This window comes from Pangasianodon hypophthalmus, chromosome 30 (genome assembly GCF_027358585.1).
Source record: "Pangasianodon hypophthalmus isolate fPanHyp1 chromosome 30, fPanHyp1.pri, whole genome shotgun sequence".
Taxonomy (NCBI): domain Eukaryota; kingdom Metazoa; phylum Chordata; class Actinopteri; order Siluriformes; family Pangasiidae; genus Pangasianodon; species Pangasianodon hypophthalmus.
Genome location: NC_069739.1, coordinates 3,238,181 through 3,261,857, shown reverse-complemented (window position 1 = coordinate 3,261,857; position 23,677 = coordinate 3,238,181). Strand labels below are relative to the sequence as shown.

The 23,677-nt window shown below is 38.0% G+C and overlaps 1 protein-coding gene across 2 annotated transcripts in view; it reads left to right on the top strand.

The window, feature by feature from the left end:
* Positions 1-1,301: 1,301 nt before the first annotated feature.
* tfap2b (transcription factor AP-2 beta) overlaps positions 1,302-23,677 on the top strand; it is a 23,856-nt gene continuing 1,480 nt past the window's right edge. Inside the window, exons 1-7 of one of the 2 annotated variants that reach the window (XM_034301992.2) lie at positions 1,302-1,468; positions 4,337-4,804; positions 6,200-6,260; positions 11,679-11,898; positions 14,526-14,644; positions 15,473-15,614; positions 22,178-23,677. The exon at positions 22,178-23,677 is cut by the window's right edge and continues 1,480 nt beyond it. In XM_034301992.2, coding sequence (XP_034157883.1) covers positions 1,421-1,468; positions 4,337-4,804; positions 6,200-6,260; positions 11,679-11,898; positions 14,526-14,644; positions 15,473-15,614; positions 22,178-22,472 — 1,353 coding nt within the window. In that variant the 5' untranslated portion in view covers positions 1,302-1,420 and the 3' untranslated portion in view covers positions 22,473-23,677. Of the gene's footprint in view, positions 1,469-2,969; positions 3,743-4,336; positions 4,805-6,199; positions 6,261-11,678; positions 11,899-14,525; positions 14,645-15,472; positions 15,615-22,177 lie in introns of those variants that run through there. The other variant, XM_026918217.3, reaches the window with a different exon arrangement.

Genomic DNA, 23,677 nt, shown 5'->3' with positions numbered 1-23,677 from the left:
TTTTAATGTAGAAACATTTAATTTCATTATTTCTGAAGGCGTCTTTGCTCTACAGCATTTCTCTGCATGTTCCTAAGACTTTTGCACAGAACTGTATAATAATAATATAATAATAAATATGTATAAATATGGGGTAATATGGGTATATTAACAGGAGATTTTCCTTTCTCAAAATGTTCCATGGTAATTCTAGGAGTTATAACTTTCCACACACAAAAAAATAGCTCTTTAAGTGAAAGACACTAAATACTCTCCATGCCATTGTTCCCACAGACAGCCACCAGGGGGCGCCAAACACCAAGAAGTTTACACCCCCTCACTGTTCCTCCTCCAGCCCGACTCAGGAACCGGTTTGTTCCAGATATCGCTTATACGATATATCGTGATATTCAGTAGGCTCTATATTGTTATCGTGGACATTTAAAGAAAAAAATATATATTTTTTTTTAGTATTTATTTATTTTGACAGATGCTGCTTTTATTCCTGGTCCAGGTTTAGAAACGGAAGGACTGTACATTCGCCGTCCACATTATTAGGAACACCTGTACACCTGCACGTGCATGCTGCTGCCACGTGATTGGCTGATCGGATACTCGCATGAGGTGTTCCTAATAAAGTGGGCAGTCAGTGTATGTGGTAATGTTTTTTTTTTTTTTTTTTTTAAAAATGGAAGCATGGGAAAAAGATGGGAACTTTTTGTGTATCACGTGACCAGAGTTCAGGCTGCTGATGTCGCTGTAGTGCATGATGACAGCCAGCAGGAGGAGCAGTGTTATTCTTATTCTTATTCTTATTCTTCTTCTTCTTCTTCTTATTATTATTATTATTATTAGTCTATATGTTACTATAATTACGTTACGCTTTATTCAGGGCCAACGATTACGTCACATATAGACATATAGGCTCTCAGAAGAAAAGAGTACTAAAGAGTACCTTTGCTTGTGATGGTGTGGTACTCTTACCTACTGCACCTTTAATATCTGAAGTTCATGGAAATGTTTATTTACTGCACCTTTAAACTGATTTGGATCATAAAGCTTTCCACTATATGCAGCTTTCCGGGTTAGAAAATGAGAACTGAAAGTACCAAAGGTGTAAACTTTAGGGCACGAGGAAAGGTCCAGGTTAGTACCACGTTATGTCAGAGTCTCAGTTGTTCAGTTGTGCTTAAGGTCAACTTCCGCTCTTAGGCGCAGGTCTCGTGCGTGCGGGGGGTTTGGTCTCGGTGCGTTAACGGTTCACTCATCTGTAGTTTGGAATGCGGAAGTACCGAGATTTTTAGCTCTCACGCGCAGGTTTGTGGGTTCAGGCGGAGCACTCATGCGCTCAGAGAGAGAGAGAGAGAGAGAGAGAGAGAGAGAGATGAGACCGGAGCTCTGCACGTGAATCCACTCGCCGTGCGGGGAGCAGCGCGTGAACATGCTGTGGAAGCTCGTGGAAAATGTCAAGTATGAAGACATTTATGAGGTAACGTGCACCGGAGAGCGCGCGCGGACACGCCGCCATTTCCTTCCTCTCACCTTTACATCACTGCGACTTTTTTTTTTTTTTTTTTTTTAATAATATCTAATATCATTTTACTTTAAACACAGACGCAGTATAAATGTAAAGACGTGTGTTTTGAGATACAGAGTGTATTTTATAAGACTGTTGTCATGTTTTAGGTCAGAGAGCTTTGACTCACATTCATCATCTCCACTCAGCTAAACATCCTGACAGCTTGCTTTCTCTCTTCTCTTTCCTTTTTAAAGTCATTTCAGATTCATTCAAAGTTACTCTGGGCTTGTTTTGTTTTCCTCGAGCGCATTTTTTATGTAATTACAAGCAACACTAAGAAAATGTTGAGCAGATTTTTACTCAGTGACTCTGTTAATGTTTTAATTCATGTAGTTAGTAGCTGGATTATTATTATTATTATTATTATTATTATTATTATTATTATTATTATTATTATTATTATTGAATCTAGACAGTAGCTAGATTATAAGGTAATGGGTGAATATAGTCAGTTAGAAGTTAGTAGCTGTATGTATATATTTTTTTTATCTAGGTAGTAGTTAGTAGTTTTATAGATTATAATAGTTAGTAGATTATATTTGGGTTAATGTAGTCAGTTGGAGTTAATAGTTAATAAATAATGTGTTAAATGAATGTAGGCAGCAGTTAGTAACTGGATTGTAGTGTTTTGTTAGTTTTAGTAGATGGTTAGTAGCTAGATTATTTCTTTATGAAGTAATGTAGTTAGCAGTTAGTAGTGAGATTATATTTTAATTGATTAATAAAGTTAGAAGTTAGTAGCTGGATTATTTTTTTATTAATGCATGCAGACAGCAGTTAGGAGAGAGATTACTGTTTATTAATGAATGTAGTTAGTAGTTTATTTTTTTTTTAGTAATGAATGGTTAGTAATTAGTGGTTAGTAGTTGGGTTTTCTTTCATTATTGTAGTTAGGAGATGGTTTTAGATGGTTTTAGATGGTTTTTGTTGCTAGTATCTGATTACGAATCTACAAAATCAAATCAACAAGTGAAACAATAAAATAGTACAAAAGAAAGAGAAACAAGAACAAAACAAAAAGGACTGAAAATGAAGAAAGGGAGTGAGAGAGTCGCGTCTTTTCTTCTTTTCTTCTTTCCTTCTTTTTATTTGTTTATTTGTTTGTTTGTTTGTTTGTTTGTTTAGTACACCTCGGTGTGGAACAGGGTGACAGGGTTGCAGCGCGTGAGAGTTGTCTCGATGTTTTTTTTTTTTTTTTCTTTTTCTTTCTTTTGAAAAAAAAAAAAAAAATCCCACATGGCATTTCTCTCACACTCACCGTCACGCGGCCGGGGTAATTAAACACCACGACCCCGGCGCGTGAAATCGACCATAATGATAGGAACAGTGGGGTGAGGTTCTGGGGTTATGGGGTTATAGGGGGGTATTAGTGAAGGATGGGGTAGAGCCAAAATGTCCTCGTGCTTTCAGCTGCTACAGGATTGTTGATGCTTTATGATGGGACCGTGTGTGTGTGTGTGTGTGTGTGTGTGAGAGAGAGAGAGAGAGACAGAGAGAGAGAGAGCATCAGTGTATGAGTGTCTGCGCGCGTGGTTTCCCGTGTATTGACTATTTGTCGCGTGCGCGCGCACCGGATCTCCCCCCAACCCCTTCCTAAAAAACTCCACCTACCACTCGTGCACGGGATTCTCCTTCCACCGAATGAACGTCACGTCACGCCACGCCACGCCACGCAGGAGGCAGCGCGAGCGCAGGACGGCGCCTTCACGCTCCGCTTCTCCTGCGCTGCTCTTTTTTTTTTTTTTTTTTTTTTTCTTCTCCGGCTCTTATTAAAGAGTCATGAATAACGATTATTCCGGGGGCAGGAGCTCAGCGACGGCATGCACACACACACACACACACACACACACGCACACACACAGACACACACATAGTCACTCACACACACACACACACACTCCCGAGCTCGAAAACACCGGATGAGGAAGAAGGATAAGTAAGGCTCGTGGAGCTCGAGGCGCGGTACCGAGCAGGAGAGTCGGACAGCGCGCGCTGAAAAGAGAAACGGAGCTCCTCTCGCGCGCGCGCGCACTTTTCTATCAGCGTATCCGATCTTCCCCGAAGTCGGGTCGGTGTGTGTGTGTGTGTGTGTGTGTGTGGTGTGTGTATGTATGAGTGTGTGTATGTGTGTGTGTGGGAAAAGATTCTAAACTCCAGATGTTAGTGCACACTTACTCAGCCACGGTAAGTCCCTCTGCCTTTCTTTCCTCTCTCTTTTATTTTTATTTCTATTTATTTATTTATTTGTTTATTTATTTTTGCATAAATGAAACGCAGTTTTAAATCTTTGCTCCAATTTTTTCCCCTCAGTTTCATTTTTTTTTCCTTTTGTTTTGCTGAAGCCTACTGGAAACACTTCTCAAGTTTTTGGTCAGTTTTTGTGTAAGAGCGCATTTACACACAAAAATTTCCAATTTCCAAAACAAAAACATTTCGTGCTTGGGCCCCTAATAATAAAATGTTTCTGTTTAGCAGAACCCGTTTTTTGGTTCCCTAAAGTACTGCTCCGTGCAGAAATATAACCCGCTCTGGTGGGAAGAGATTCAGGAATTTCACTTCATTCACTAATTTAAAAAGTTGGAAAAAAAAAAAATAAAACTTTTCTGGAGCCTTGATTTTTGAGTGTGTAGATAAACCTGTGTGTTGTGTTCCCTGATAAAATAATAATCCTTTGGATTTATTTGCATAACACTAATATTTGTCTGTGAATGTTTGTGTATATATATATGCATGCATGTATGTATTTTTAATCATGTTCCCGGTGTGTGTTGTTTGAAGGACCGCCATGACGGCGTACCGGGCCACAGCTCGAGACTCTCCCAGCTCGGCTCGGTGTCTCAGGCTCCGTACTCCAGCGCGCCGCCGCTCTCGCACGCGCCCTCCTCGGACTTCCAGCCGCCGTACTTCCCGCCGCCGTACCAGCCGCTGCCGTACCCGCAGAGCCAGGACCCGTACTCGCACGTGAACGACCCGTACGCGCTGAACGCCCTGCACCAGCCGCACCAGCAGCACCCGTGGGGCTCGCGCCAGCGGCAGGACGTCGGCGGTGAGAGCGCGTCCCTTCTGCCGCAGCCGAGAGCGTCTCTTCCGCCGCAGCTCTCCGGGCTCGACCCGCGCACCCGGGATTACTCCTCCTCCGTGCGCCGACCGGATGTGCTGCTGCACTCGGCGCCGCACGGGCTCGAGGCCGGGATGGGGGACAGTCTGTCTCTGCACGGGCTCGCGCACGGCATGGACGACACGCACGTGAGTCTCGTTATGTGTTTTATAGGATAAGATAGGTTGTTATTTTTTTGTTTGTTTGTTTGTTTTATTCATTTATTTTGTAGCCTATCATTTCCATATATATTACACACGATGACTCTCACGCATAATTATCAATTATATTATTATTATTTTCATTGGAATGTCATTAATCCTCATTATTTCCCCATAAACCTGATTAAAGCGGGTCGCTGCGCACTGACGCGTTAGAACCCTAAACCCTAAACAAATATTTAGGGCTGTGTGATTTATCTGAACGCAGACCGTTTGGAGGCCCTACTCAGGATGGTGTGTGTGTGTGTGTGTGTGTGTGTGTTATTTAACCCCGGGGCGCATTCGCATTACACACACACACACACACACTCAAAGCTCGGGGTTTCCATGCAAATTGTATAATATATCTCTGTAATTTGTGTAATGATTATAATGCTTTATAATGCTCTATAAATGAATGCCCTCAGTGTCAGTGAGCTGGTTATGCAGATCAGTGCTCTTTATTTAATTACAGAAACGCGCGTGACATTAATTTCAGAATGATCTTGAATCTATGATTCTTTGTTTTGTTTTGTTTTACATCTATCCACCTGCTTCAGACTGACGGATCAGTGTTTGCTCTGAAGTGTCGCGGTTTGGCTTTGCATAAGATGCATAAGCTTGAGATTATCCTTTTCCTTTCATAACTCATCACAGAACAGAGCAGGAGTGTGTGTGTGTGTGTGTGTGAGAGAGAGAGAGAGAGAGAGAGAGAGAGAGGCAGATGATTTTCTAAATGTTTGGATAAATCACTGCATCCACACAATCCAAGAAACAAAAAAAACCACATTAATTATCCTATAAAACAGCAATAATCCTGTAATAATCCTGACCCTGTGGTCATGTGGAGTGTTTGCGCGGGGCTTTGCGCGTTACTGCGCGCCTCTGTGTCCTGTCTGATCTTGATGCTCAGTAAGATCTGAAAGCAAAGACGAGTTGAAGCAGCAGTGTGTCAGATCTCAGGCTGTCTAATCTCTCACTAATAACTCCACACCCGACTCAGGACTCTGGACCAGCTGCTAAATTCCTCTAATCAACTTTGGCACAACAATAATAATGTATTAAAGCGCCTGTCATGTTGTGTTACGTTTCAGGTCCACAAGTCTTAAATCAGACCCACATTGTGTTTCCTCCACATGCTACACTTTCCTCCTGTTCTTCATCTGTGATGATTTATTTCACTTCTGCTCGCTTTGGAGTCTCTGAAGCTCAGATAGACACTGAACCATCATTCAGAGCCTGAAAGAAGCGACAAGGGGCAATAAAATCAAAGTTTCTGATTATACCGTGTGTGTGTGTGTGTGTATGTGTGTGTGTGTGTGTGTGTGTGTGTGTGTTTTACAGGCTGTAGAAGACGCCAATAACAGTGGCATGAACATCCTGGATCAATCCGTTATCAAAAAAGGTAAAGTCGGGAATAATAATAATAATAATAATAATAATAATAATAATAATAATGCTATCTTACTCTGCTGCATGCGTTTATTCCATTTATTAGTAGATTTCTAATCCTTTGGTGCAGGTTTGATCTGATATGATCAACTAATCACAATATCCACAAGTTTGTGTTTGGACCGGATACTAATGTCTTTATAACTTGTTTTTGCGGGGGGAAAGAAATTGTCCGAGGTGTGTGTGTGTGTGTGTGTGTGTGTGTGTGGATTTGCAAATAATGTGAAACACACCTGAGAGCAGGTGACATCACACACCAGTTACACACGTTATAACTAGCAGGAGAATGTGTCATGCTCATTAGTGTGTTATTTGTACAACAAAAGAATAATAACAATAATAATAATAACAATAATAATAATAATAATAATACGTTGGAAAACAAAATCAAAGTAAACTGACATTTAAAACTTAATAGAATTTAAAACTTAAAACTTTAATTAATACTCTGATAAAAGTAAATAAATAAACAAATAAACCTTGGATCAAGTTTAAAAAAAAATGCGTAAGTACTGAAAAAAAAAAAACCTTCACAACATACCAAATAAATAAATAAATAAATAAAAACAAAAAACATTTTTTATCAGTTGAGAAAAATAAAATAAAAAATTACCTGCAGCATGTCGAAATATCTTTAAAAAAAAATTGATCCAAAGTTGTTTTTTTTTTGTTGTTTTTTTTTTTTTTTTTACTGTAGTCTTAATTTTTAGATGTGTTGTGTTAACAGGCTGTATTTTTCCCCAAAAATCATATAAGGACAAAATACTGAATATTTTTTAATCCAATGATTTAAAACAACAAACAGATTAACTGAATTATTATTATTATTATTATTATTATTATTATTATTATTATTATTATTATTATTACTAGTGCCGCATTCACATTCACTGTCAGTCGCTCTCTTCCCCGAGCTCAGCGCGCGCTCCCTGGGCTCGTGTTAATATTTGTCCGGTGCTCGAGACATTTGGCGGTAATTTAGTTAACCGGAAATGTGGGTTTCTCCCAGAGGACGGACCTTAAGCGGCCATCGTGATGGATGGAGATTTCCCGATCTCGCGAGCTCGTTTAGAGCTCATTTTCTCTATTATCCCCCCCTACACACACACACACACACACACACACACACACACACACACAATATCCCTGCTGAGCTCGTGTCTCCGCGGGCTCGCGCACTCGTCGTTACCGCATTAGCGCGTCGTTAAAGAGACGTTCATTTTGACGTTGAGCGCGCGCCCTGAATGACCGACGGCGACGTTGTTGGGGGAAAAAAACGTGCCCGAGGGCGAACTGACGTCAATCAACAATCGATAATTAGGGGCTGCAATTATAATAATAATAATAATAATAATAATAATAATAATAGGGAGGGAGGGAGGGGGCGCGAGCGCATGTGTTATTTAGCAAAAGATTACAATTAGGTTAAGGGTTTGGGGTTAAAGCTCACGCGCACGCAAGGAGGAAGTGATCAACACATTATGTTGTGGGAAAAATTAGATTTTTTTATTAATTAAATTTAAAAAAAAAAAAAAAGGTTTATATAGCTAGCATAAAAAAAAAAACCCTGACTTCCTGTTAATGTCTATTAAGTTAGCCTCTAAATTTAGTGACGAAATTCCCAAACAAAGCACAAAGCCAGAGGCCACGACATTCCCCATCCTCACTCTTCCAGAGTTGTTTATTATTATTATTATTATTATTATTATTATTATTATTATTATTATTATTATTATTTAATCATATCTTAATCACTTTTCATTGTTTTCCGTGTAGCGGAAGAAATAACGGCTGAAGGGTTTGGAAATGGAGTTAAAGCATTAAATAATATTTCCTCTAACTGCGTTATTGTGGCGCGAGCTGAACCGCGACGTCGGAAGTCAAATATATTTTCATTTAAAATTAATTAGAATAAATATATAAATAAAAGGCGCACGTCACACAACAACAACAACAACAACAACAACAACTACAACAGCAGCAGCAGAGCAGAGCAGAGCAGAATATCCGTGAACCTTTTCTCTCCTCTCTTCTTCTTAGTGCATTGTGTGTTATAAAAACGGCAGCGCGCGCGCAACACCGCGCCAACTCCCGAGCGCGCGTGCTGGAGCAGACGGGACCCGTGACCCGGGTCGGTAAAGGGCTCGCGCTTCACACAGCCTTTGTGTTATTACAGAAGAAGACAGACTTCTGTGTCATTCTCTCGGGCGCTTGGTATAGCAATAAATACATTTTTTTTAAATAAATAAATAAATAAATAATAATAATAAATAAATAACTATGTTATATTTTCTAGAAATGTTCTTTCGACTCTAAAGGCGACCTTTAAACGCCGCGGCGGTTGTGCAGATCAGAGTGGGCGGGCAGTCTGGAGTGAGATTTGTTTCTAACACGAATTATTCTTTTATTCAATAACCTGCAAAAAAAAAAATAAAAAAAAAAATGCTTTGAAAATGATGACATGATGACGCGACGCCCAGGTTCCGGTCAGAGTACCAAGCCTTTACCACGTGTTTTCTTTTTTTTTTTTTTCAAACAGGAAATACCAATACACTCTCAGAAAGAAAAAAAAAAAAAAAAGAAAAGGTACTAAACGGTACAACTCCTTGTTGCATGGAGTGAAATTTAACAGCTTTAATTAGGGCCCAATTAAATCATCTGTAAAGCTCTCCAGCTGAAATGGACCTATTAAAGGTACAGTAGATAAACAGTCCACTCCAGGAATAAGGAAAGGTACTGTTTTAGTACCCTGTTTTAGTACCCTGTTTCAGTACCCTGTTTCAGTACCCTGTTTCAGTACCCTTTTTCTTTAACTGTACTCCAATTTTATGCCTTAAGACAAACATGTGATCATACTTAAGGCACTTGTGAAGGGTCTGCTCAGGGTCAGTAATGACCATCCATCAACATCTTCATGATCTTCAGCCAGGGCTCGTGCTGTAATTACACCATCTCATTCTTTTTTTTTTTTTTTTTTTGCTCGCAACAGTAAGTAGGATGATCTGAAATTGAGTTTCCTGAAGTCCTAAAGTGTCCCTCAGTCCCAGGTGTCCCATATCACATGAATTCACTTACGCGGGGCATTTTATGGGGAAGTTTTTTTTTTTTTTTTTTTCCCCACAAGATAACCTATATTCCACAGGATGACTTTTTTAATCTCTGTAGGCTATGTGGTCTGAAATCTGGTGCTAAATATATAGACAAGTAGTCAGGATAATATCCTGCTGCTCTTAAATAACAGTTTAAACAGCCTCTAGAGTCACAGGACCATCCGGGAAATGTAAAGTTAGCCTGTATGATAAAATAGGATGAGACGTGATTGACATTTGTAGCCTATTTTTTTTTTTTTTTGGCATTAAAATTGTAACTGAGAAGTGGAACAATATTTGAACTGTGTGCAATGTTAGCGTAACATAATGTAACATATATAACATAATACATCATAACACAATGTAATGTAATGTAAAATAACAAAATATATAATACAACATAACACAATGTAATGTAATGTAAAATAACAAAACATCATAATACAACATAATACAATGTAATGTAATGTAAAATAACAAAACATCATAATACAACATAACACAATGTAATGTAATGTAAAATAACAAAACATCATAATACAACATAATACAATGTAATGTAATGTAAAATAACAAAACATCATAATACAACATAATACAATGTAATGTAATGTAACATAAAACATAACATAATACAACATAACATAATGTAACGTAATGTAACAATGTAATAAAACATAACATAATACAATGTAATGAAATGTAACATAATGTAACATAAAACATAACATAATACAACATAACACAATGTAATGAAATGTAACATAAAACATAACATAATACAACATAACATAATGTAACACAATGTAATGTAACATAATGTAACATAATACAATGTAAAGTAATGTAACGTAATGTAATGTAACATAAAACATAATACAACAAAACGTATACCATATAACAAAATATAATGTAATGTAATGTAACATAATGTAACATAATACAATGTAAAGTAATGTAACGTAATGTAATGTAACATAAAACATAATACAACAAAACGTATACCATATAACAAAATATAATGTAATGTAATGTAACATAATGTAACATAACAAAACATATCATAATACAACATGACATAACATAACACTATGTAATGTAATATAACATAACATAATACAACAAAGCATATACCATATAACGTAACAAAATATAATGTAATGTAACGTAACAGAACACAACTTAACATAATATACTTTAACATGGCACAACATAAGAAAACAACACAACACAGAGCATAACGCAAAGTAACAGCATAATATAGCATAACACAACACAACATAATGTAACATTATGTGATGTAACATAACACAACGTAACATAGTGTAACACAATGCAACGTAACAGTGTAACATCACATAACTTCACATAAGCAATACAGTAGTGTTACTTTTTTTTTTTATAAAATGCATACAAAAACCTGTTTGATGATAATTAATTGAATGTCAACAAAAAAATAATATAGATTTTACAAAACAAAAATAAATATTAAAAAATAACCTTTTTATTTATTAAAAAATAAATTATATTTAAAAAATGTTAAAATCTGAAAAAATAAATAAATAAATAAAAAGGAAGATTAAGTATAAAATTTTAATATCAAATCAGCAGCTTCCAGTCAGTTTATAATTATTTTAAATAATAATAATAAAAATTTAATAAAAAGATCTCATCTCAAAAAAGTCGTGTCATAATTTATCCCCCCCCCCCCCCCCAGTATAAATCTATTATATTAAATTATTTCCTGAATATTATTAGTACGTGTACAATAATCTTTTCTATTGATTTGTTATTTATTGTCTGTTATTTATCAGAGCTGGAGAGATTTTCTGTTCCTGAATGTATTTATTTATTTATTTATTTACATGCGACTTGTTTTCGATTAAATTTTGGATTAAAAGTCGGATCAGAAGGATAATAAATAAAGAACTTATTAAATATAGAGTGTGTATAAATAAATTTAAATAAAACGGAAAAAGAAAAAAATCATGGACCCCCCTGGCTGCGCTTCACAGACCCCTGATGTATAAAATGACCATGACAAATTTTTAATTAAATTAAAAAAATAAATAAATAAAATTTCACAAAAATAAAAAAAAACATTGTCTTTATTGTACTGATTATTATTGATCTTTTATTTGAAATCTAGCGCAGCGTCTGTGGGACTTCAGAATTTGATTGTGCTTATTAGAATAAAGTTCTTGCATCTTAAATGGAGGTTTGTGTTTTGCTGTAATTAACCCCCCCCCCCCCCCCCTTTCCCTCTCCCGCAAATCCCGCAGTCCCGATGCCGCACAAGAGCGTGACGTCTCTGATGATGAGTAAAGACGGGCTGATCGGCGGCGTCGCCGTCAACGTGAACGAGGTGTTCTGCTCGGTACCGGGCCGCCTGTCTCTGCTCAGCTCCACCTCCAAGTACAAGGTGACGGTGGGAGAAGTGCAGCGGAGACTCTCACCGCCCGAGTGCCTCAACGCCTCCCTGCTCGGCGGGGTGCTGCGCAGGTGCGTCACTTCCGGCTCCCTAACGCACGCACACGGCTCGAGTGTAAAACACTGCCTGTTAAATAACCTTCAATAACCTTCAATAGGTTAGAAGAGTACTCTCATGGCTTCCTAACCCAGTGGTGTTTATAAGACTGGCACAGAAATGACAAATCACATTCAATTAAAATGTAATTATATTAGTACCCTAAATATGTGAATATATTTATAGATAATAAACTGCAATACTGAAAGCCTACTTAAGGTGTCAAGTGGTGCTTAATAATGTACTGGTACCTTTCCCTCTCACTGGGGTGGTACCTTATTGTGTCTTTTGTATCTTTCAACTGGGAATGTGAAAACAGTGCACCTTAAAAAAAAAAGAAAGAAAAAAAAAAAGCACACTTAAAATGTACACTACATGTATGTTTGTATGTTTGTATGAATTCAGGACTAAAGGTACTAAAGGTACCGCATCTGTGACAAGGAAAGGTACCCTTTAGTACGCTTATTTCTCTAGCATACACCTGATGAAGTGCATTATGGGTATGCAGTGCATCGAGTATTGTAGGATTTCTAGATTATTCTTTATGATGTTCTCTGATGTGGCTACAAAATGGCGGACAGGGCAGTGTTTCGGAAATCGAGATAAAATGGTAGGCTAGTATTTAACAGAATAGTATTTTTATACTAAACAGAAAGGAGGCAAATACTTTTAGCCCAACAAAGCCTCGGCAGGGGGGGGGAGCACATCCTCTCCGGAGTTATTTGGATATCAGATTGGTTTGCAGTTCTAGGTTGTAGGCTATAATAAAAACTAAATAAAGTTAATAAGAGAGCAGTTAGGAGAGGAATGAGGTGAAGGATGGAGGTGGAATGCAGCGCTATAATCCGAGCTCGGCCTAGAAGCTGGAGCAGGAAGGAGCTTCTAGATGCAGGCAGGAACTTGTAGCCTAGCTGTGTTCAGCTGGAGTGTAAATAAATGGCAATTAAGAAGAAAAACCTTTGACATGCAGATAAACTGATAATGTAGATATAGATTTAGATTTGTTCTCATATCACAGTTATATATACACATGGATAAAAGAACATAAAAATAAAAATAGACGATGAAGTGCTGTGATAACTGTTAGTTAAACAAGAATAAAGTAGAAGTAAGGAGGGAAATAAAATAGAAAAATAGAAAATAAGTGATGGAGGTATGGTATGTTGTGTGAATAGTTGAAGCGTATGTTGAGCTGCGCAGTATGGTGTAAGAATCCTGAGCAAATCCAACAATTTGCATTTGATTTTGTTTGTTTGTTTGTTTTTTTAAGTAAAATGAACTTCATGTAATTTCATGTGGTTGATTTAAATGATTAAATTCTGCACAAATGAAGCGTAAAAAAAAAAAATCAAAATTTATTTCCTTAGTTTCAAGTACATTTTACTGACTGACTTTTCCATCCAAGACAATTCCGTCTTTTCTTGTCCCCGTTTGGAAACGTCTGATTTTTTTCTGCAAATCATTCATCCTCATTCCTGATAAACAGCCAGGAACTCTCCAGTGAGATCACGCACTCGCATCAGGCTGTAAATACTGAACTGACAAACCCAACACGTCTACTTATGAATACGAAGTGACATATGAAGATAACAACAATATAAAGGTGTGGATAGTAGAGTGCATTATGTAGAGTTCACTAGAAATATGGTAGGAGATTTATTTTAAATGTAGCCTACTGAATACTTTTAATTCTATAGACATTACTGCTGAGTTTAATTTTATAGACATTACTGCTGAGTTTAATTCTATAGACATTACTGCTGAGTTTAATTTTATAGACATTACTGCTGAGTTTAATTCTATAGACATTACTGCCGAGTTTAATTCTATAGACAGTTTAATTCTATACTGCTGAGTAAATGTATTATCGATCATTTTTTAACTAGTCCCAGTTCCAGTAACCAGAACAGGAATAATAAGATTTAGCATGAAGGGAAGAAGACAACTCTGTAATATCTCAATAAAATATCAGCTAATTACATGTTTTGATCTGATGCGCATCTTCTGCGTTCTGTTTGAAAGACGATAATTTATTTCAAAATTGATGAAGCTGGAATGGAAACATAACTGGGTTATTCCTTTTCCCCTTCAATTCAATTCAATTTTATTGTATGTGTACAGCACTTTTAACAATGGACATTGTCACAAAGCAATATTTCAATTCCGGATATAAATTTTAAACTTATAAATTTATCTCTAATGAGCAAGCCAGAGGCAACGGTGGCAAGGGAAAACTCCCTGAGACTTCAGGAGGCAAACCTTGAGAGGAACCAGACTGAAAAGGGAACTCAATCTCATCTGGGGGACAGCAGATAGTGCAATTATAAATCACTTCTTTTCTGTATACTGTAGTTTCAAAAAGTGCAATTGTGTAAACAGGAAATTATGAACTTATGAGCAATTTGTGAATTTGAGCATCAGAGATATTTCTGAATTCAGTACAGTTTTAACTTGAAGTCTATTGAAGTTGAAGTTATCAGCTGTTCAGTGATGGAGACTTCAATCAATAATAATTGATCCAGTGGCTAAAGCGTTGGTAGGCTGCACTGGACTCTGGATTTTATTTCCCGTAATATTAAAAAAATGCTTTCTTTGTTTTCAGGGCGAAGTCGAAAAACGGCGGCCGATCTCTGAGAGAGAAGCTGGAAAAAATCGGGCTGAATTTGCCAGCAGGAAGACGCAAAGCTGCCAACGTCACTTTGCTGACGTCACTGGTGGAAGGTAAACTCGATCTCCTTATTTAACTTTTCATTTCACTTTTTTTCTCACGTGAGCAAACCTTAAAAAAAGTTTCCAATGGAGTGTTTTTTTTTGTTTGTTTGTTTTTTTGTGCACAAAATATACAGACATTTCAGGAGCTTACTATAAGATTCTATCTGTTTGTAATGATATATCTAGGCTATATATCTCTTTATGATGCTATCTGGTTATAAATGTTATTTACACACTGCTGAACATAGCCTATGTGAGAAGATTTACACAGGAATATTGCATAAAGTCTAAAACAAAACAACATTTGAAAAGCTGTATTTTCTTTGACCTTACCTTAGAGTCAAAACTTTAGGACTCCATATCCTAACATCATATAATTTATCTTTCAAAAACGTGAGAAAAATCACTTAGAGAGGATTTAACCCAAGGCCAGTAAACTCCTTAATCTCTTAAGTAATGAGAAACACACAGAAGATCTGGTTTTGATTTCCTGCTGTCTGTTTGACCTCCTGGGATTCAAAAAAAAAAAAAAAAAAGTAGGGCGAGATAAATAAATGAAGTAATTAGAATAATAATACAACAACAAATGGATAAAAAAATCAAATCTAGGCCTAATCTAGGTAAATAATTCTATATCAGGGTGTCCAGATGGGGTTTCTCTGTTTTTCTTTTCTTTTCTTTCTTTAAAAAAAGAGCATTGTAATTTTATTTATATATTAGTTGTCCCTAATTCAGTTTGTATCAGAGCTCGAAGTAGTGACATTATTTCCCACTGCTCACATTACATCGGTTAAATTGTCCGGCTCATATTTATAATTAATGTTTTTTCTTCACCAGGAGAAGCTGTTCATTTAGCACGAGACTTTGGCTACATCTGTGAAACAGAATTCCCCACCAAGGCCGTGTCCGAGTACCTCAACCGACAGCACACGGACCCTAACGAGATCCACGCACGAAAAAACATGCTGCTCGCAACAAAGTACGTGAAAATTCTGTTATTTCTGTAAAAACTCCTGTAATTAGCATCCTATTTCAGCACACAGTGAAGAAAGGCGAGGGAATATAACATAAGCTGTGAGCAAATGTTGTTCTATCTCGTCTATCCATCATAAAAATAAATTCTCCAGTGCTGCTTATATGGTTACACGCTTAACCGAGTGGGTTTTCTTTTTTCTTTCTTTCTGACACGTTAAGCTGGTTTCTAATGAGGCAGAAACCTGTTCCCTTTATCCGTCTCAGGCCGGCGTGCGCTAGAGAAACTCATTATATTTAAAGTGAAATGTTTCAAGCCTGAAAGTGCCAGCTTTTCCCCTTGAAGTTTCGCCCTAGGGTCATTTTTAACCCCCCTTCATCCCTCTCTCTCTCCCCCTTTCACGGTCTGTCTGTCTGTCAAAAGTCAGTCATCCACCTCCTCCTCCTCCTCCTCCTCCTCCTCCACCTCCTCCTCCCTTCCTGCACATGCCTCAGGGGCCAAACGTTCTGTCGTTCAGAAATGAAGAGAGAGAAAGAGATGATGATGATGATGGTGATGGCGAGTGGACAACAAGGCGGCTGTTGTTGTTGGAAATCGAATGTGGGTCAAAAAAAAAAAAAAAAGTGACAAGCCTGGACAAGTGCATGATGCCACATAATGGTGTTTTTGCACTGATCTGTCAGCGATGACCTTTTTTTATAGAGTAAGAACATTTTCACACACACATACACACACACATATATATATATATATATATATATATATATATATATTTATATATATATGTTACTTCAGATTGATATTTCGTAAACCGAGACATATCGAAAGCAAGAAACTCCAGTCTTGCTTCCATTATCATGATGATGATAAAGCTTTATCAACATTCAACACGGTTACTTCCTTGTCATCATCATACATCACTTCCTTCTGATGACGGACGTCATAAATAATCTCCTTCAAACCCTGCAGGTTAATGATTTTTCCCAACAAAATCTCCCTGATATGATCCTGATGGGTTTCTCTTGCTGATCGATGACGAGAGCGATCTTTAAATTGTTAGCAGAACACGGCGAGGTCAAAACGACGAAAGGTCAGGCGTCTTCAGAAGGGGTTCAATAACGTTAACGTTTCTCTCACGTTTCCTCCAACCTCGAGGCTATGGAGCGAGAGGAATGCTCAGCAGGATGGTGTTCATTCACATGCACGGAGATTTTGGTGGAAGGAAGGAGTGATAGTTTTGACAAATCCATTACGCTGTAGTTCTTCTGGTCAAAAAACAGCAGGCAGAAATGCTTACATGGATGATAAGAAGTGAACAGTGGCATTAGTATATAGACCTAATAATGTACATGTGGTTTTTAAATGTGGATTTGCTTCATCATCAGGCTGGTGTGTGTTCTGTTTCTCTGTGAACCGGTTTAGACTGGCTTGCATCATCTCAAACCTGAAACTTTACATTACTTCACACGATATTACATTTTCCAAAAAACCCAAAGACATGACTACTGCTTTGCTTCTAAATGGTACATTTACATCCCATAATGTATCCTTCAAAACTTTGAACATACTTTTTACATTATTTTTTTTGAATAAGAGGTGGACGATAGATTGTTAGCCACTTTTCCGACTTGTCTGAAAGTCACAAACACGTGTGTGTGACTGAACATTACAGTTTACTGTTTTTTCCCTCATTTCTCTTAATAAATACTTTATTCTTTGTAAATGTTGAACATAAAGTTTTTTCATCATGTTGGTGCATTATTCTAATGTACTTATAATTTATTTATTGAATTTACGATAAGTCTGATGATCCTATGATTTGGAGTAGACCGCTTCTGTAAAAACACGTTTTATATTTCAGTCACGTTCATGAACCTCACATTTTGGCAAAAAAAAGAGAAAATAAACCAAAATTGTTTTTTGTTAAGTGTTTGGTTAAAGTGGCACGATTATGGTGATGGTTAAATCACGCTAATTCTGATCAAGTTGTGATTGGATTTTAGGACATGTTGACTAACAGGGTATCGTTTGTTTCAAGATGGTGGAGTTTTATTGTTTAAATATAACGCATGTTATATTGTGTAGAGGATTTCAAATCACGTCTTGTGACGTGTATCAGGAATCGTTAAAAAAAATTTACATGTATCGTGATACAATATTTTTTGTCAAATTGTCCACTCCTGAAATATATTTACTTACAGTTTACTTATCGAATTGACTCTGATAGACATATTTTATGATCTTATGATTTGGAGAAGTCTGCATTTCTGTTTTCAGGCAATAGGAAACATGTTTTATTCCTTTTGTCACATTTCTGAACATCAAATTGAGCCAGGACGAAGGAAACACTTTTGTTGAGGGAAAAAAAACAGAAAATCAGAGCCAATATTGTCATTTGGTTGATGTGGCATGTGGTGGTGTTGATTATCATCGATTTCAGGATGGTGGTGGTGTTTTATCCATCCTCTCTCGAAGAAACACCAGAGTGCAAACGTTTTTTCACAGAAATGACTAAAACATGACAGATTTATGGTGTAAAGCCACTGTTTCTCAGAGGCACTCTTGGTAATGGTGCAGTTAGAGAGAAATTCTACATTAGTGTGTGGTATTAGTGTGATTAAATACTTTTAGATATCGCTCCGCAGGTTGGATCCCATCAGATTTCATTACGCTAGTCTGCAATTCATTATTCACAAGAATTTCCTTGAACCAACTCGCATGAAAAGTTATAACAAGTTACAGCTTCCTTCCTTCTTAAGAAAACTTCCCCTTCTCTTTTCTGAGTCTGAGAACGTTAGAACTTAAAGTTAGTGCTTGTGTTTTTAAACTCCAAGAAACCTTGGTCAGTTCTTATAAGGTGAAATGCGCTTAGTCATCCTGCATTGCTTTTGCACAGTATAAGCCTTAGGGTTTGGAAATGTAAAGTAGGATAAAAGGTTAAGAACTGCACTGTTAGTAAGAGAAAGTTAGTAAGACAGGTGTTTATGAGCCACTGTATCCCCTAGTTTGAAACCCAAGTTTTAAAACCAACACTTCAACAGACCCAGACTTAGTTCCGTGGTTCTTAGAGAGACTTTTTATAAAGGTGATAATTATTACAAGATTTCTTTACTCTCTTTACAGACAGAGATCTCACTGATACAACATCTATTGTATAAGCCGTCTGATTTTGTGTAAGCATCATTTGTTCGGTTTTTTTTGTACACTATCCAAAAATGTAATTGCTATTATGACTCTGTGTATGAATGCTGTCCCTTCTGTAACCTGACATAAAAAAAAAATTAAATAAGCCACTCTCAAGTGGCTCAAGATCCTGAAACTGACCATGCATCAGTTTCAAGTTCAAGGGACATGCACTCTGTCTCTCCTGTCAATCACAGCGATATTAGCCAATCACAGGCGTCTGTGAGCTCATGTATGTGGAAGAGGGCAGATAGCAGTTTCCTCTGAGTGTGTTATTGAGCATGAGCTTCATGTGTCTGTTGTTTCAGAGAGTTGCAACACTCGGAAAAAAAGCACTAAACTGTAACCTTCAGGGTGCAAACATACATTTCTTTTTTCGACCCATACTTACCTGCAAAAGTAAATGTGGTGTGTTTTTAAAACTCATTTAGTGTAAGTAATTAGACTTTAAGGATCACTGTTGTACATTTGAGAGTGTTTTCATTGTTTGTATGATTTTGTTCTGGATTTTTCCCTGTAATTTGGTCTTGGCCAGTTCACACTCACCATCACACCACAGGGGAGGGTGAAGACTAACACATGCTTCCTCTGAGACACAGGAAGTCCGCCAACCTGCTGCAAATGCTGCGTCACACGGCAGCGTAACACACCCTGAGGGACGTGCCGTCCTCCCTCTTCCTCATACATGAGCTCACAGACACGCGTGATAGTGTTGGATAGTGTTGCTGTGATTGACAGGAGACCGTGAGTATGCCCCTCCCACCCAGAGAGCGCAGACAGTTTTGTTCTCCTGACTCCCGGAGATGGCTGTGGCATCGGCAGGATTTGAACTCATGATCACTGGATGATAGGGCGAATGCTTTCCTGTTAATTACAAAGTGTAATTAAGGGTCAAACGTTTGTCACTGGGGTGAAACCGCTTAAGGGTCATCTATTATACCGTAGTAAAGAGGACCAGATGACGTAGTTTACCTTTAACCCTGTTTAGAGCACCTTAGGAACCATGGCTATACTCTTCCTGATAGCGTAGCTGTATATATTTTTATCTCAGGTATCACAGCAACATGATCTTTTATATTTTACACTTTCAAATGTGAAGTAGTAATTAAAAGCACCACTTCATTACATGCAAGATAGGATGTAGGAGCCGGTTTATACCTAAGACTTCCTGCTTTAATGGATAATCTCACCTGGATACTGTACACGATCCCATGCTCATGCCAGCACTCCTCTTAATCTTAATGACTATGATCATAACGAATATTTCTATCGTTTCTATAGTAACAGCTCATTCACAGGGAGTTGTACAGCAGACGCTGTAGAGGAAAAATGTACATGTATTGACATGGTGAGTTTTTCTGGAAGGAGATGTTTATGTAAGATTTATGGAAGGAGTCTCCAGTGTCAGAGGTAAAGCTGCAACTTTAAGTTTTCTGACATCTTCAGGACAGAGGAGTTTACGCTTTGTGGTTTCTCTGTAACATGACACGCTGTGGTTTTTTTTTCTTATTAACTCTGACTTCAAGAGAGAGAAAAAAAGAGAGGCTGGTTGTCATGAGAAGGAGGTGAAGACAGATGCAAATGCAGTTTGTGGTTTTATTACAGGGGCTGGCAAACAAATCCAAAACTAGAACATTATCCAAAAACAGGCAATAGTCAGGCGATCAGCGAACATCAATACTTGGGCAAAATCCAAAATCACAAACGAGAGACAGAACAAAGTCAAAAGCAGAATAACGCTACACAGAAATAAAGGCTTGGTCAGTTCGGGTCGATACACACTGAGCATTACTTCGCAATGTGAGTGTGGAACCGAAGTCCTTATATACTGTGTGGAGTTGATTGTGTCCAGGTGTGTGTGATTAGAAATCAGGTGAATGTGAACGTGACAAGTCCGTGGGTGTTGGGAAGTGTAGTCCATGGCAGCCATTTTTGTAGGCCGCGGTGTGTTCTGGGAGACAGACTTTCTTGTCGATACTGACGTTGACCTGACACTGGTGAGGGCACAGAGTGCTTCATTCTTTACATAATCTCTGAAGGTTAAATTATAGAAACTAGCAGTGAATAAGGTTGAGTAAAAGTGTGGGTTGGTTTGAAATAGGTAGATTATTTATTTATTTTATTTGACTTATTTATTTATACTAGCGCCTGCTGTTATTTAAGGCCGTGGGTCAAATCGATCAAACTTCTCACAGTAAGTGTACTGATTTAAGATCAGAGTTTACCATTCAAATGCAGAGGCAAGGGAATCTCTCCTGTTACCAAATACAGCCCTAGACTGTAAAATAATCCGAGTCCAAATCTTTTACTCGTTTTTAGCAAATAAGATTCTGACTCTGATTCTGACTGACATATTTTGTGACTCTGATTCTGGCTCACACTCTGACACTGACTCTGATTTTGATTATGATTCTGACTCTGATTTTGAATCTGATTTTGATTACGATCCTGACTCTGATTTTGAATCTGATTTTGATTACGATTCTGACTCTGATTCTGACTCTGATTTTGATTACGATTCTGACTCTGATTTTGATTACGATTCTGACTCTGATTCTGACTCTGATTACGACTCGTACTCTGATTGTGACCATGATTCTGATTTTGACTCTAACGTTGATTCTTACTCTGATTCTGACTCTAACTGTGATTCTGATTCTGATAAAGAAGTATTATATAATATGGATTATATTAATTCAATTATTAATTTCAATTATTAATCATTAATGTCATTAATGTTTTACTAACAACTAGACGATTCAAATTCCAGGATGAATAAATTTATCGGAATAAATGTAACTGTAAATGTTTAGCCACAAACTTGATCAAAGTCCTCATCCATACAGGAGCCAAAAGATCATTATTTGATAGATCAACTGATAAAAATTACACTTTATATTAAAAATGTAAGTTTCTAGTTCACCAGCAGAGCAAAGAAGGCAGCAGACATGCTAATACTGATGCTAATGTAGATGGCATGTGTGGCTTGTTAGTGTCAAAGTGACTTTGCGGTGTGAATTTAAACCCTGCTTATAAATCTAAAACATTTGGTGTAAAACACAGTGTGTATCGTGTAAAAGTTGTTCGAGGATGGTGATTAAACGGATCCAGACATCTCTGTTTCAGTAAAATGCCCAGAAATGTTATCACGAGTCCCGGTGAAGGAGGCGTGGTCTCTGTGCATGTCAATCTAAATAAAGGAGGTGTGGCTTTTCACTCCACAGAGCTAGCACTTTTTTTAACTGATGTGTTTTCACATTGTTGTGCATTTAAACAGCTGTAAAACAGATAACAGATCACGTATCGAGATATTTCCGCCTCTGTGCACTATGAAATGTAGCTTTAGATGACTGTTTTCTCCCTCTGTGTCTCTTTCCCCCACTCAGGCAGTTGTGTAAGGAGTTCACAGACCTCTTGGCGCAGGACCGCACTCCGCTCGGGAACTCTCGTCCGACGCCCATCCTGGAGCCGGGCATCCAGAGCTGTCTGTCTCACTTCAGCTTCATCACGCACGGCTTCGGCTCGCCGGCCATCTGCGCCGCGCTCACTGCGCTGCAGAACTACCTGACCGAGGCGCTCAAGGGCCTCGACAAGATGTTCATCAACAACCAGACCTCCAACCGGCACACTCCGGCCGACGGCTCGAAAGGAGGAGAGAAAGACGAGAAACACAGGAAATGAGGCACAATGTTGGAAAAGGAGAAGAGGCTCTAGGAGCACCGCTTATCAGATGTGTCCAGAGATTCTTTGTACTCAAGATTTATGATGTTCTGTTTTACGTTCTTGTTGGGGGGAGGGGGGGGGGGGGGGGGGTGACACGTCAACGAAGAGGAAAAGAAAGAAAAGCAAAGTGGAAGAAAGCTGTAAGGAACTTGACACCGCTGAGGCAGTCGTGCAACGCTGTCATTATTCATGTCAGCCTGGTGACATTCTAAACACATTTTATCATAAAGACATTAACGGCGAACGACAGACACACACACACAGGGGCGGTATCTCATTGAGAAAACGGCCATCGCTCCACTGTCCAGCCTTTAACCAGAGACACTCAAGAAAAGACAAGCTTTTGTTTTGAACACTGCTCGGTGAAGTTAACACCAGAAACCCGTCTCACTACCCAGGCTGTGTTATAGCTCTTGATTTTGCTCTAAGGCATGATTTGAGTGTTTATTTTGACCAGTGAACTACTTCAGAGTGTTTAAATGACCGTAATTAAATCTCCTTAGCTCTAAATATGGGAAACTGCACTGGGTTTTCAGGACCGGAGCTCAGAAATCCTGAGCGTTATATCAGTGTTCATTTGAACCACTGGATATTCGCTATATCTATAATCACATGGCATAATTAATGTGACTCTGGGTTGAGCTTAAAACTCTGAACACTCACTACTCTAACATCATCTCACATAGGACTTCATTCATAATCAAGCAACCTGCAGCGTCAGGCATGGCTAGGGATTTACACCGCATTTTACGTACACTTCCATCAGAATTCACGTAAAAGCAGAATCCTATGCAATGAAAGAAAAAAAAATCAGCTGAGTAGTTGAGAGTTAAAGGTCGTGCTCCAGAAACAGTGGTGGCTTTCTGGGATTTGAGCATCACAACTTGAGCTACCCACTGCCTTTTCCATTTTTTTTAAAGGTGCTCATTATGAATTAATGAAATTTTGACCCACGGAAAAGAAACAAACACAAAAAAAACCCTCTATATATCTATATATACCCTGCAAGTACTGAATCAGTGTTGGATTGGACAAAATGTAGGTGTGTATTCAACACCGCTCTCAAGGCTGGGTATAGGAATACATATAAATATTTTCACTATCACTAGCTTAAATATTCAGTATTGACCATGTTAACTTCTTTGCACAAAAGCTCAGATTTT